Source organism: Leuciscus leuciscus, assembly GCF_965113295.1.
Source record: "Leuciscus leuciscus genome assembly, chromosome: 11".
In the NCBI taxonomy this organism is placed as follows: domain Eukaryota; kingdom Metazoa; phylum Chordata; class Actinopteri; order Cypriniformes; family Leuciscidae; genus Leuciscus; species Leuciscus leuciscus.
The window spans coordinates 30,327,936-30,340,783 of record NC_138735.1 but is presented as its reverse complement, the minus strand read 5'-3'; the positions used below and the strand labels follow the sequence as shown (position 1 = coordinate 30,340,783).

General features: G+C 35.7%; 1 protein-coding gene across 1 annotated transcript in view; it reads left to right on the top strand.

Moving 5' to 3' along the window:
• The window catches only part of mybpc2b (myosin binding protein Cb), a 29,976-nt gene that overhangs the window by 14,084 nt on the left and 3,044 nt on the right, over positions 1-12,848 (top strand). Inside the window, exons 8-27 of the mRNA XM_082183446.1 lie at positions 125-184; positions 265-431; positions 516-648; positions 965-1,089; positions 1,737-1,842; positions 2,115-2,284; positions 2,405-2,570; positions 2,670-2,776; positions 2,867-2,896; positions 3,623-3,765; positions 5,078-5,237; positions 5,543-5,647; positions 6,721-6,909; positions 8,133-8,267; positions 9,192-9,359; positions 9,445-9,533; positions 9,612-9,807; positions 10,642-10,781; positions 11,037-11,196; positions 11,869-12,005. Coding sequence (XP_082039572.1) covers positions 125-184; positions 265-431; positions 516-648; positions 965-1,089; positions 1,737-1,842; positions 2,115-2,284; positions 2,405-2,570; positions 2,670-2,776; positions 2,867-2,896; positions 3,623-3,765; positions 5,078-5,237; positions 5,543-5,647; positions 6,721-6,909; positions 8,133-8,267; positions 9,192-9,359; positions 9,445-9,533; positions 9,612-9,807; positions 10,642-10,781; positions 11,037-11,196; positions 11,869-12,005 — 2,686 coding nt within the window. The remainder of the gene's footprint in view (positions 1-124; positions 185-264; positions 432-515; positions 649-964; positions 1,090-1,736; positions 1,843-2,114; positions 2,285-2,404; positions 2,571-2,669; positions 2,777-2,866; positions 2,897-3,622; positions 3,766-5,077; positions 5,238-5,542; positions 5,648-6,720; positions 6,910-8,132; positions 8,268-9,191; positions 9,360-9,444; positions 9,534-9,611; positions 9,808-10,641; positions 10,782-11,036; positions 11,197-11,868; positions 12,006-12,848) is intronic.

The following is a 12,848-nucleotide window of genomic DNA, read 5'->3' as shown; positions in this document are numbered from 1 at the left end:
TGTATATTGTGTTTTATTTACGTACTGTATATATACATTTAACTCATAAATTGTTCTTTTTACAAGTATGTACTATATTGCATGAAATGTTTGTTTTGTGAATTCAACACGTGCTGTTGTGCAGTGATGCTGGGGAGGACGAGGGAAATCTGGACTTCAGTGCTCTTCTCAAAGCTGCTAAAAAGTAAGTGTTCATTCTGTCCTTTAAAACCACACTCCATCTCCTCTAACCGCTGACTTTTATTGATCACGGCACTTTCACAGGAAAAAGAAGCCAGAGCCAGAGTTGGAGATCGACGTTTGGGATATTCTGAAGAGCGCTCATCCCAGCGAGTATGAGAAGATCGCATTTCAGTACGGCATCACTGACCTGCGTGGAATGTTGAAACGACTCAAGAAGATGAAGGTTGTGGAGCCCAAAGCTAGCGAGGGTACGTGAAGGAGAGATAAATGAAAAATCAAGTCTCTGTGCTTCTGTTTGTGAGTGTGTGATCGTGTGTGGGATGTTTCCGCAGCATTCCTGAGACGATTGGAGTCGGCGTACTCTGTTAATAAAGGAAAGAAGATCGTCCTGTCTGTGGAGGTGGCTGACCCTAATGCTGAGGTCAAATGGCTGAAGAACGGCCAAGAGATCAAAACTTCTGCCAAGTGAGAATGCAGAAAATACATAAACATACATTCAATTTCAAAGACAAATTAATGGCCAAAAAACAACAACATTTTATTTGAACCAAAAACATTGCTATGATTATTGAAGATCATCCAGTTTTTTATATTTTGAACTTTAATAGTGAAGTGTGTCATTCATGCACCAGACAAAATGGCAAAAATGACAATATTTTGTCCAAATATACAGGCCATGAGAAGCCTGGAGATCCAATCTTATTTTATGGCTTCTGTCATGTTTGGTAATGTAAGGAGATGTCAGGTATTTCTGTGATTTAACCGACTCTTTGTGTGACAGATACATCATGGAGTCCAATGGAAACATTCGAACCCTCACGATTAACAAATGCAGTCTGGCAGATGATGCAGCATATGAATGCGTGATCGGGACTGATAAATGCTTCACTGAAGTCTTTGTTAAAGGTGTGTGTAAATCAATTACAAAACAGTAAATTGTCATTAACAATTCATTTTTTTATATACATTTTTTATTGACATGAACTTGCCTGATTTTGGCCTATTCCCACCTCTGTTTCCAAATATTGACATTTTTATTAAAAGCCATTACTTTTTCTTTTTTTTTTAGTTGACATAATTACTACAAAGACTTGGGATTATGCATCGACCCTATTACCATAACAGTTTTCCCTTTTTAAAGTAATGAACTATTCGATAAATCAAAAAACATAATGGTGAAATCATCTTTTAAAGAAGTCATGGGAAAGTCTCTTCTTTTCGATCAGTTCATCTTAGATTTTATCAGTAGGGGGCGACCTTAAAAAAACTGCACTCTCACAATCGATTTTGCAAAGCAAACAATTGATCATTGTGAAGTGGAATTTAATTAGCATACAATTCTCCTTCTAAGAAGCACATTGCAGGTTCATTAACTATTGTCAAAGTAAACTGTAAAACTGCATTCTGAAGGATCTATTATAGTCCAACTTACATTCAAATGTATTATTTTATTTTGAGATGGTACAATGCAATTTAATAACACCTTTTTTATCTGGTACAATGTTTAAAATCTTCTTTTTTTTAAATCACCACACCAAATTTGTGCATTGCAGAGCCACCGATCACCATCACTAAACTGCTGGATGACTATCATGTTGTGGTTGGAGAAAGAGTGGAGTTTGAGATAGAAGTGTCTGAGGAGGGAGCACACGTCATTTGGTAAAAACACACATAAACAAACTACAAAAATACAATAGTTTGCAAAAAATGTTAAGCCTATTAAATGTAAAAAAAAATACTGTACTGTAAAGTCGAATGGCTATAATGACTTATTTCATCTCCAGAACAACACATTTGACAGCACTAATATGTCAACTAATATGCTAATTATGTCAACTAACACTAATATGCACTTTTTGCATTCTGGATGAAATCGCATCATTACTGCATAGGCAACACATTTTACATTTTTAATGTATGTGTACTTGTAGGATGCATGAAGATGTGGAGCTGTCTCGAGATGATAAAAATGCGAACTATCGATTTAAAAAGGATGGGAAACGCCACTGTCTTATTATTCAAGAGGCAACACTAGAGGACAATGGCATGTTCTTTGTTTACACCAATGGAGGCCATTCGAAGGGAGAGCTCATCGTTGAGGGTAAAATCTGATCTCTCCTTACAACCATCCTTTTATGTTACAGTTGTTTAACTGGTGGTTTTGAGGACCGAAGTTTAAAACTCTTTCTTTTTTTCTTGTCTTTGTCAAACTCAACCCCAGAGAAGGAACTGGAGGTGTTGCAAAGTATCGCAGATCTTACGGTCAAATCGGCAGAGCAAGCTGTGTTCAAGTGTGAGGTGTCTGACGAGAAGGTCACAGGGAAATGGTTTAAGGATGGCGTGGAGGTTCTGGCCAGTGACCGTGTCAAGATGACCCACATCGGCAGGTCAGCATTCAGATACATGCACATGAGTTCACGTCGCTCGTAGATGTAATTATGCATGTTTTAAATGTGTGTGTGTGTGTGTGTGTTAATCAATTCCAGGGTTCATCGTTTAGTCATTGATGACGTCAAGCCAGGGGATGCTGGAGATTACACGTTTGTCCCGGATGGTTATGCGCTCTCACTCTCCGCTAAACTCAACTTCCTGGGTGAGAAGGAAACTCTATAGTGAGCAAAACTATCTCAGATTTGTTGATCTGTTGTGACCGTACATAATCAGATTATTCTTTTTCTTTCAGAAATCAAGATCGACTACGTTCCCAGACAAGGTAGGACCAGTGTTATTTTAGTTTTATTATATTATTAGTTTTATTAATATTTTGAATTGGCTTTTATTTCAGTTTTATTTTTTTTTATTTTTTTTATTTAAAATATTTTTAAGAATTAACTAGAATAATTGTAATAATAAAACAAAAACATTATTTACTTAAACTTATTTCAGTTTATTGCCAAGGCAACATAACTCATTTTCATTTAGTTTTAAGTTTTTCAACTATTATTTATATTTTAATTTATTTCAGCTTTATTTCGATTAACAGAAATGTGTTTAAATGTTTTAATAGTAACACTTTACATTACAATAAGGTTCCATTAGTTGCATTAACTAACTAAGTACATACAGTACATTTGTTACAATATTAATTCATCTTTGTTAACGGTAGTGTTGATTTTTGGTTCATGTCAGTTTAGGTCCATTCATTAATATTTACATAATATACAGCTTTTGATTAGTAAATGTTGAAATTAACCTTAACTAAGATGAATAAATGCTTTAGAAGTATTTTCTTTAGTTTATGTTAACTAATGTAGTCAACTAATGTTAACAAATGGAACCTCAAGTGTTACCCTTTTAGTTTTAGTTGACGATACTAACCCTGGGTAGGACCACGATTAATCCCTTTGCCTTTTAATTTCTCTTATCTACATAGCATCAGAACTTTTGCTCCCTTACCGCACTTGCTTACGTCCGCTTACTTTGTCTTGCTCCTTTTAAGATCCCCCTAAGATCCATTTGGATGTGGCTGGTAATATGGTTTCTCAAAACACCATCATTGTTGTTGCTGGTAACAAGCTGCGTCTGGATGTGGAGATCTCAGGAGATCCCGCTCCCACCGTCTGCTGGATGAAGGGAGATAAGGTACTCAGACGCTCACGTAACTTTGATGACAATTACTACCTTATTACTACTAACCTTATGGCACACGGAGGGATAATCACAGAATAGTTTGCTGGATCTGCGCACTTGCACAGATAAAAATCTCACACTTTTATAGTATTTATACTATAGCACCTCTGTATGCAAGTTCGAGGGACTTTATTTAAATTAAATGCATACACTTATTTAGCTATTGTCATGTGCCAGTGATTATCCCTTCATAGGTTGTCGACTCTCTATTATACTACGTAATAAATTTGAAATAATTCATAAAATATTTGAAGTTACTTATTTGAGACTTGGCCGAGTGGGGAATGATAGGGATGTATCAATATGGCAAAACAAGGACAAGTACAGAAATCAATATCTGTATGCCTACTGTGAACTAGTGTTGTCACGATACCAAAATTATTGTAGTATTGCGATTTCGATACTTTTTCGATACTTTTCCTGAAAAGGGAGAAACACTCTCAAATATCATTGCTGTGCTTTATTTTAAAACCGGGACAACATACTAATCATATAACACACTAATATGAACATATGAACAGCAGATATATGAAACATTTGAACAAAAAAATAAAAAAAATAAAAAATATAAAAAATAAATTAGAGCAATGACATTCAAGGTAAAAAAAATGTTAGCAGCATTATCTCATTTATCATAAGAAACATAAGAGCTTTATCTTGATTCTGAACTTTGAATAAAAATATGAACAGCGATTATATTAAACAATGTTTAATATTGGTAACATCTGATAAGGGGGTGGCGCAATGGATAAGACACATGCCTTTGGTGTGAGAGACCCGGGTTCGAATCCACTGTGAGACACCAATGTGTCCCTGAGCAAGACACTTAACCCCTAGTTGCTCCAGAGGCGTGCGACCTCTGACATATATAGCAATTGTAAGTCTCTTTGGATAAAAGCGTCAGCTAAATGAATAAATGTAAATGTAACAAGAAATAATACAGGGTCTCATGATCATGTGGCTATATTTTTCAGATAAATTAAATGTATGTATAGGAGCAGCAAATCATCATATTAGAATGATTGACACTGATCATGTGACACTGAAGATTGGAGTAATGATTCTGAAAATTCAGCTTTGCATCACAGAAATAAATGGCATTTTACAATGTTTTAAAAGATAAAACAGTTATTTTAAATTGTAATAATATTTCATAGTATTACTGTTTTACTGATCAAATAAATGCTTAATGTTTAATCTTAATTAAAATGTTTAATATTTTGCTAAATAAAATGAATAAAACCGCTGTCCCTGTATATTACAGGTACTGACAGAATCAGAGGGACGTGTACGTGTGGAAAACAGGAAAGATCTCAGCTGTTTCGTCATTGAAGGAGCCGAGCGAGAAGATGAAGGGAACTACACCATCACTGTCACCAACCCGGCAGGCGAGGACAAAGCCAACCTCTTCATCAAAATCGTAGGTGTGTTTCCAGCACTGCCTCTTTCTGCCTGCAGATGGCACTGTGGTTATGACCAGAACTGAAGCAAGACATGTCAAGTAGTTGAACATCTACTAGCTACAAACACTACTCAACCTCTAATGATTGAATCACTGTTAGTGTGAATGCACCTTCAGGGTCTTAAATACACTTTTAGGTTTACATTTATGCATTTGGCACATGCTTTTATCTAAAGCAACTTATTAAACGTCTTATCAGTTCATGCATTCCCTGGGAGTCAAGCCCATGCCATTGTAGATGTTTCTAAATTCTCTCCACTTTTGCAGATGTTCCTGATCCTCCTGAGAACGTGAAGTGTACTGGAGTAGGAGAAGACTGTGCCAATATTACCTGGGAGCCTCCAAAGTTTGATGGAGGAGCACCTTTAAAGGGTAACACACCTGTTAGAGTAACATAGCACACACCTGAAAATGACCTGTCACAGGTAATTCAACCCCACCCACTTAAAAACCAAGACATTATGGCCACATTCTCACAGCAGCGGAAAAATGTATTTTAGTCCTTCATACAGTTCAGAAACAGTACCGTTATTTACAGGAGTGACAACGGCAGTCTATACCCGAACTCACTCCTCGGCCTGTCACGATAACTACTTTTTGTTAGGTGATATATTGTCCCAGAAATAATTGCGATAAATTATATTATTGTCAATAATTCTTACGAATATTTAGAACCTGGAAATGGTCAAAAAAGAAATATCCTAGATAAATTTTAAAAACTTGAAAAAAAATTCTAACATAAAGTGCACAAGTAAGAAGAAAAGTACAGGTGAAACTCGAAAAATTTGAATATCGTGCAAAAGTTCGTGTATTTCAGTAGTTCAAATTAAAAGGTGAAACTAATATATTTAGTATATATAATTATATACATATGCATGATTATACTTTTCAGAGGGCCGACATTTCTGTATTTAAAATCCTTTTTTTTTATTGATTTCATGTAATGTTCTAATTTTCTGAGATTTTGAATTTGGGGTTTTCATAAGCTGTAAGCCATAATCCTCAAAATTATAACTTTTGCACGATATTCTAATTTTTCGAGTTTCACCTATAAGTAGAAAATAAAACACAACTTCTGTGATTATCCCTCCGTGTGCCATAAGGACTCGAATGCTCCGCTCTCCACCCAGATATAAAGCCTGCTGCTCTTGTTAAGTTAAAAGTGATTAGACCTTTCAGTTTTATGGACATCGCCATCTTTAATATCACTTTGGTCACTGTCGCTCATGTGGTTACTGATAAGAGAATACAGGCTTCGCTCCCGTTGCACGTTCATACAGACGCTACCGTTTCTGTGTGAACGGGACGTTTCAAGACTCACACCTGGAAGTAAATGCGGTTCATCAATCCCCAAAAACTGACAGTGTAAACGAAGCCTATCTAACTCGCTTGGAAGAAGTCACTGCGTCATGTCAACAGGAATCTGTTCTGCTTCTGTTTCCTAGGCTATCTGATGGAGAGGAAGAAGAAAGGATCATCTAGATGGACGAGGCTGAACTTCGACGTGTATGAGAACACAACATACGAGGCCAAGCGCATGATTGAAGGCGTTGTGTACGAGATGAGAGTTTTTGCGGTCAATGGAATCGGAATGTCGGGTCCCAGTCTCAACTCCAAACCATTCATGCCAATCGGTGAGGAGGTTTTGCTAGGAAATTTGTGATCTCCTGTTTTAAAGGGATAGTTCACCCAAAAATTCAAATTAGCCCATGATTTAAAGGAACACTCCACCGTTTTTTGAAATAGGGCTTATTCACCTTCTTTCCCACATTTAGATAGGTGGGCAAATGCATTTTTGTCTCAGTGCATGCATTGTTTTAGTTTGACAGGGTTGGCGCTAGCTTAGCTTAGCATAATGAATGGAATCCTTTGTTGCCAGCTAGCATGTCCTGAGTAAAAGTTATATAAAAAATGTAAAAACCCCACCTAATTACTTCTTGTGGCCTGCGTATTCACAACGAGTACAAATAGCGATGCAGATTAACACTAGACGATTTCCTATGCAGATTTTGACTTGGGACTATATTAGGGGGAAGCACAGGCGAAGCACTGCTACTTGGGCGCAAAGATATCACGCCCAAGTAGCAGTGCTTCGCCTGTGCTTCCCCCTAATATAGTCCTTAATATATAAGTCAATATCTGCCTAGGAAATCGCCTAGTGTTAATCTGCATCGCTATTTGTACTTGTTGTGAATACGCAGACCACAAGAAGTAATTAGGTAGTTTTTTTTTTTTATATATATATCACTTTTATTCAGGACATGCTAGCTGGCAACAAAGGATTCCATTCATTATGCTAAGCTAAGCTCACGCCGACCCTGTCAAACTAAAACAATGCATGCACTGAGACAAAAATGCATTTGCCCACCTATCTAAATGTGGGAAAGAAGGTGAATAAGCCCTATTTCAAAAAACGGTGGAGTGTTCCTTTAATCACCCTGAAGCCATCCTAGGTGTATATGACATTCTCTCTTCCAGCTTTATAATGGCAGTGAATGGCTTTATGTCTTCGGAAGTCCATCAATGCGTTCGTGTATGAAAAATATCCATATTTTAAACTTTATTGACTAAAATAACTAGCTTCCGGCAGACGGTCATACGCATCGATTTACGCCAAAAGAGAAACACTTGAACTTGAAGTTGTGCGTCAAGTTCATACAGCCATTATCAAGCTTGAAAGAGCCAGGACATTTTTTTATATAACTCCGATTGTATTCGTCTAAAAAGAAGAATGTCATATAGAACTAGGATGGCTTCAGGGTGAGTAAATCATGGGCTAATTAGAATTTTTGGGTCAACTATCCCTTTAACTCTTGGTTTTCCTTTCTCTCTCTCTCTCTCTCTCTCTCTCTCTCAGCCCCCACTAGTGAGCCCACTAAGTTGACCGTTGATGATGTCACGGACACTACGTGCTCACTGAAGTGGTTGGCTCCGGAGAAGATCGGAGCTGGAGGGCTTGATGGGTACCTCATAGAATACTGCAAGGAAGGAGGTGAATCATCTTCTACGTCAAATCATTCTAGACCTAAACTAACACTACACAAAGCTAGTGGAAACATGTGCAGTGTGCGCTTGGGCAAGGCTGCTCCATTCATATGCTATATAATACAATTTAAATGCTCCTACATCATGCCATACATGGATAAATACTGTAACACCTGCTAAATAATAGGGCTGGGTGATATAGCTCAAATAAATGATATCAAAATATATATTTTTTAATTTTCAGCCTGTTCATTCAGGGTTATAATCATTAACTAAAACCAAAATTATATATTAAAAAAAAACATGTTCGTTAGTTGAAATAAAATAAACATTAACTGACTTTTTATTTTATTTTTTTAGGTAATTTGCATTCCCATATAAATAACTAAAACTAAAATTAATGAAAGCTATAAAAAGATATTTGTATACGTATAACAATAAAAATCTAATATTTACCAACATATATTTTTAACTGAAACACTAACATACACTGAACTCCTTCTGTGAACTTTTTTGAGTGATAATGTGAACAAATCGTTGCAAATCATTCAGTGTCATCGAATCTGCTCTCATTAATCTATTCTAATCTCATGACAAGGAAATGAAAAGTGTTGCTCATTTTTCTTTTGCATGTGAAATCATTGCAAATATATGTTGAATATTCAATATATCATCCAGTCCAATTTTTACTTGTTAATTATTTTAACAAATAAAATATATGTATTTTTTAATATTTTGTTTTTGTTTTATTTAGTTCTTACTTATTTTAATTAGCCATTTTTATGATTTTATTATTATTATTTTAATTATGTATGTTAAAATATATATTTTTTAAAATTATTTAGTTACTTTAAATTTACATTTTGCATTGAATTACTATTAATAATCCTTTTTTTTTATGTATATTTCTTCGATTTTCTCTCCGTGTCAGAAACGGAGTGGCATCCTGCTAACAGTGGACTCGTTGATCGTCAAAGTTTCGTGGTGAGAAACCTTCCCACTGGAGAGAAGGTGAATTTCCGTGTGTTTGCAGTAAATATTGCAGGCCAAAGCCCTCCAGCATTGCTCGGGCAATCAGTCACTGTCAGAGAGATTATGGGTAAGCACAAAGTAAGATTCATTAAACATAAGTTGTGTCTCTAGCAAACTTGTTCCTTCACAGTGATGTTCTCCTCTCGCTTCAGAGCATCCGAAGATCCGGCTTCCTCGTCAACTCAGAACCAAATACATCAGGAGAGTCGGAGAGAAAATCAACCTTGTCATCCCCTTCCAGGTGTGTATGTTAAATACAAATGAACCGCATCCAAATCCAGATGGCTTTACAAATGAACAAGTATACCTGTGTTTTTAGGGTAAACCTCGTCCCATTGCGACATGGCTGAAGGACGGGCAGCCAGTGGATGAAAAGAAAGTAAGTGTCAGGAGCTCAAACGTCGACTCCATCCTTTTCATTCGTTCCGCTGAGAGAGATCACTCTGGGAAATACACACTTGTCTTGAAAATTGAGAACATGGAGGACTCAGCCACCATAGACATCCGAATTGTAGGTAAGACAAAAAAGATGTGTAGCTACTGCTTTATCCAACATGCATTACTTATGTATGAATATCATTAAAACCAGTGGTCGACCAGTAAGGATTTTTCCAGTGGTCAATACTGATATATAGAGAGCATGGTGGTGAAATAATAGCCATCTAATGCAATTTAATAATAACAAATTACACAAAATTTAACACAATATTTACAATTTACAAATTCAGTTAAAATAACATGTTAACTTACCCCCTGAGATTAAGTTAATATTTTAATAATTTAATAACAGATTTGCATGTTCACGGTTCTATATTTAATATTTTTTTGTGTTATTTATTTTGAAATTATTCATTTATTTTAAATTGACATTTTTATAATTTAATTATCATTAATTTAATTATTAAATAATAAATCATTATTATACATTTATTTAGTATTTATGTAAATAGAAATCATTTTAAAGTTATGTATTTGTTTTAATTTGACATTTTATAATTACTATTAATGTAATTATTTATGCAAATATAAATAATTTTAAAATTATATATTTATTTAGTTTTTACATTTTTTTTTAATATTTGTATTTAAAAATTGAATTGATTAAATTATGCGAATGCAATCATTTTTATAAATCATAAAATGTAAAATATTGATTTGTTTTTGACTAATAATTAGCTTTCATCAAATCCCAAACCCTCTCCTGTTCCCTCACGAACCCTGGTTTGGGAAACGCTGTGTTAAACTGACAGTCCTAAAATCTCTCTGTCTTATCACTCACACACTGAGCGCTGATTTACTCCAGAGACGTTCATCAAGTTTAGCCTCTGACTCTCCAACTCTCTTCCCAGATAAACCGGGCCCTCCGACTCAAGTGCATGTGACTGATGTCTGGGGTTTCAATGCAGCGCTGGAGTGGAAACCACCCAAAGATGACGGCAACTGTGAGATCACTGGGTACACGATCCAGAAAGCAGACAAAAAAACCAAGGTGAGAGATCTGGTTTCCATTTATCCACCAAAGCACTCATTAAAGGTATCATTCATCCAAAAATGACCATTCTGTCATCATTTACGTCCAAACCTGTCTGACTTTATTTCTTCCATGGGACATTTGGGTCAAGTCATGGGCTACTGTTATGGTGATGCATGAGGGTGAATAAATGATGGCAGAACTTTTATATTTGGGTGAATGACTCCCTTTATCAATCAATCCATCATGTGTTATCCTCTCATCACCCTGTAGGAGTGGTTTACGGTGTACGAACACAATCGCCGCGCTAACTGCACCGTCTCGGACCTCGTCATCGGAAACGAGTACTTGTTCCGCGTCTACAGCGAGAACCTCTGCGGTCTCAGTGAAGATCCCTGCATGAGCAAGAACACCGCTGTCATCGCCAAGTCTGGTCAGTGTGGGGAACCGAATAAATGTCAGGAGAATTCACAATAAATATGAAGATTAGTTATTTGACTGAACTGCAGAAATTATTTAAATCTGTTCAACAACATCAAAATAAAAATAATACTAAGGTTACAGTTGTTGACTAGTTAGCTAGTTAGGGCTGCAGGATTCAGGGATAAAAAATAAAAATAAAAAATCATAAAAATGTAATTACAATTTAAAAATCTAGGTTTGCTCTGTGCTTGTTTCTAGGGATGCACAATTTAACCAAAATTTGTGATTATATATCAATAAAAATTATTATAATGTAATATTTTTATATAATAAAATAATAATAATTATTACTAAATAAGAATATAAAACAAAATAAGACATTTTGTGATTTATATAAATAGTAATATATATATGAGTAATTTGTCTTATTATTATTATATTGATATCATAAAATGTAATATTACTAACATAAAATATATAATATACATTACTAATATTATTTATTAATGATAAATATATATATATACAGTATATATACAATTATATAATGAATTACATATTTTATTTTACATTACAACTGCAAAATTACAATACTAATATAATATTTATGGATGTTGGATGTATGTCGCACCAATGTTTGTATAAATGTTTGATGTCAATTTTCTCTATGTCACACTACCAGATTTGGAATTAAAACATCCTCCTTACAAGGAAAAGGATATGACCTCTCCCCCCAAGTTCACCGCACCCCTCATCAATAGATCTGTGACTATAGGCTACAGCACCGCCATCAGCTGCTCAGTCAGGGGCTTTCCCAAGGTAAGACACAGTGATCATCTCAACATACTGAACATGCTCTATTTAACATGTGGCCAGAATCCTTGTCTTCAGCTCAGTGTGTTATATTAGTGGGAAGCTTTGATTGAAACCAAGCTCCCAAAATGACTCGTTTCGGATATTGTCTCAGTATGACATCATAGTGTGACGAAAGACCGCCTCTCTGCAGATGATCAACGCCTACTTCTACATCATCACTTCTTTAGCCCCGCCCACTGATTCATGCATGCCATGCAGTGGTAAATACCAGAGACACCGGATTAGTCCAGCAACAAAACCATAGAGACGCCTCTGAGGATTACAAGATGTTTTACACAGTCTTTGCTTTTCCATCCTTGTGATCCTAACATTAAGAAAGCATGGATGAACTTTATTTTAACGAAGTTCCAGATCGCGTCAGTAGGACACGGTTCGTGTTCACTTCATTTGACTGCGGATTCGTGTTTAAGCGACACAGTTCGACACAGGCTTTTTTCTTTCAACTCTAATATGGTGTAATAAAATATAATACTACCTTACAAATACATAAGGAATAATTATAAATAAAGATGATTAATTACCACGTAGTCGCAGACTGGAGTATCTTCGGTATTTGCGGTGTAGGTTTGTCTTTGATTCAGGATCAGACTCTCGCTCAAACATGTATGGATGAATTTCACCGGTTGCTATTTTTCAGCATCGGAAGTTTTCAAAACAATTTCACACTTGTAATGGCGGCGGGGACGTTGAAAAATATATTAATATGCAAAACTGTTACACAATCATGGCAGTGGGCGTTTACTTCCAAGTCTTGAATGCGGAACACCAATCAAAAAGTGTTTGAAA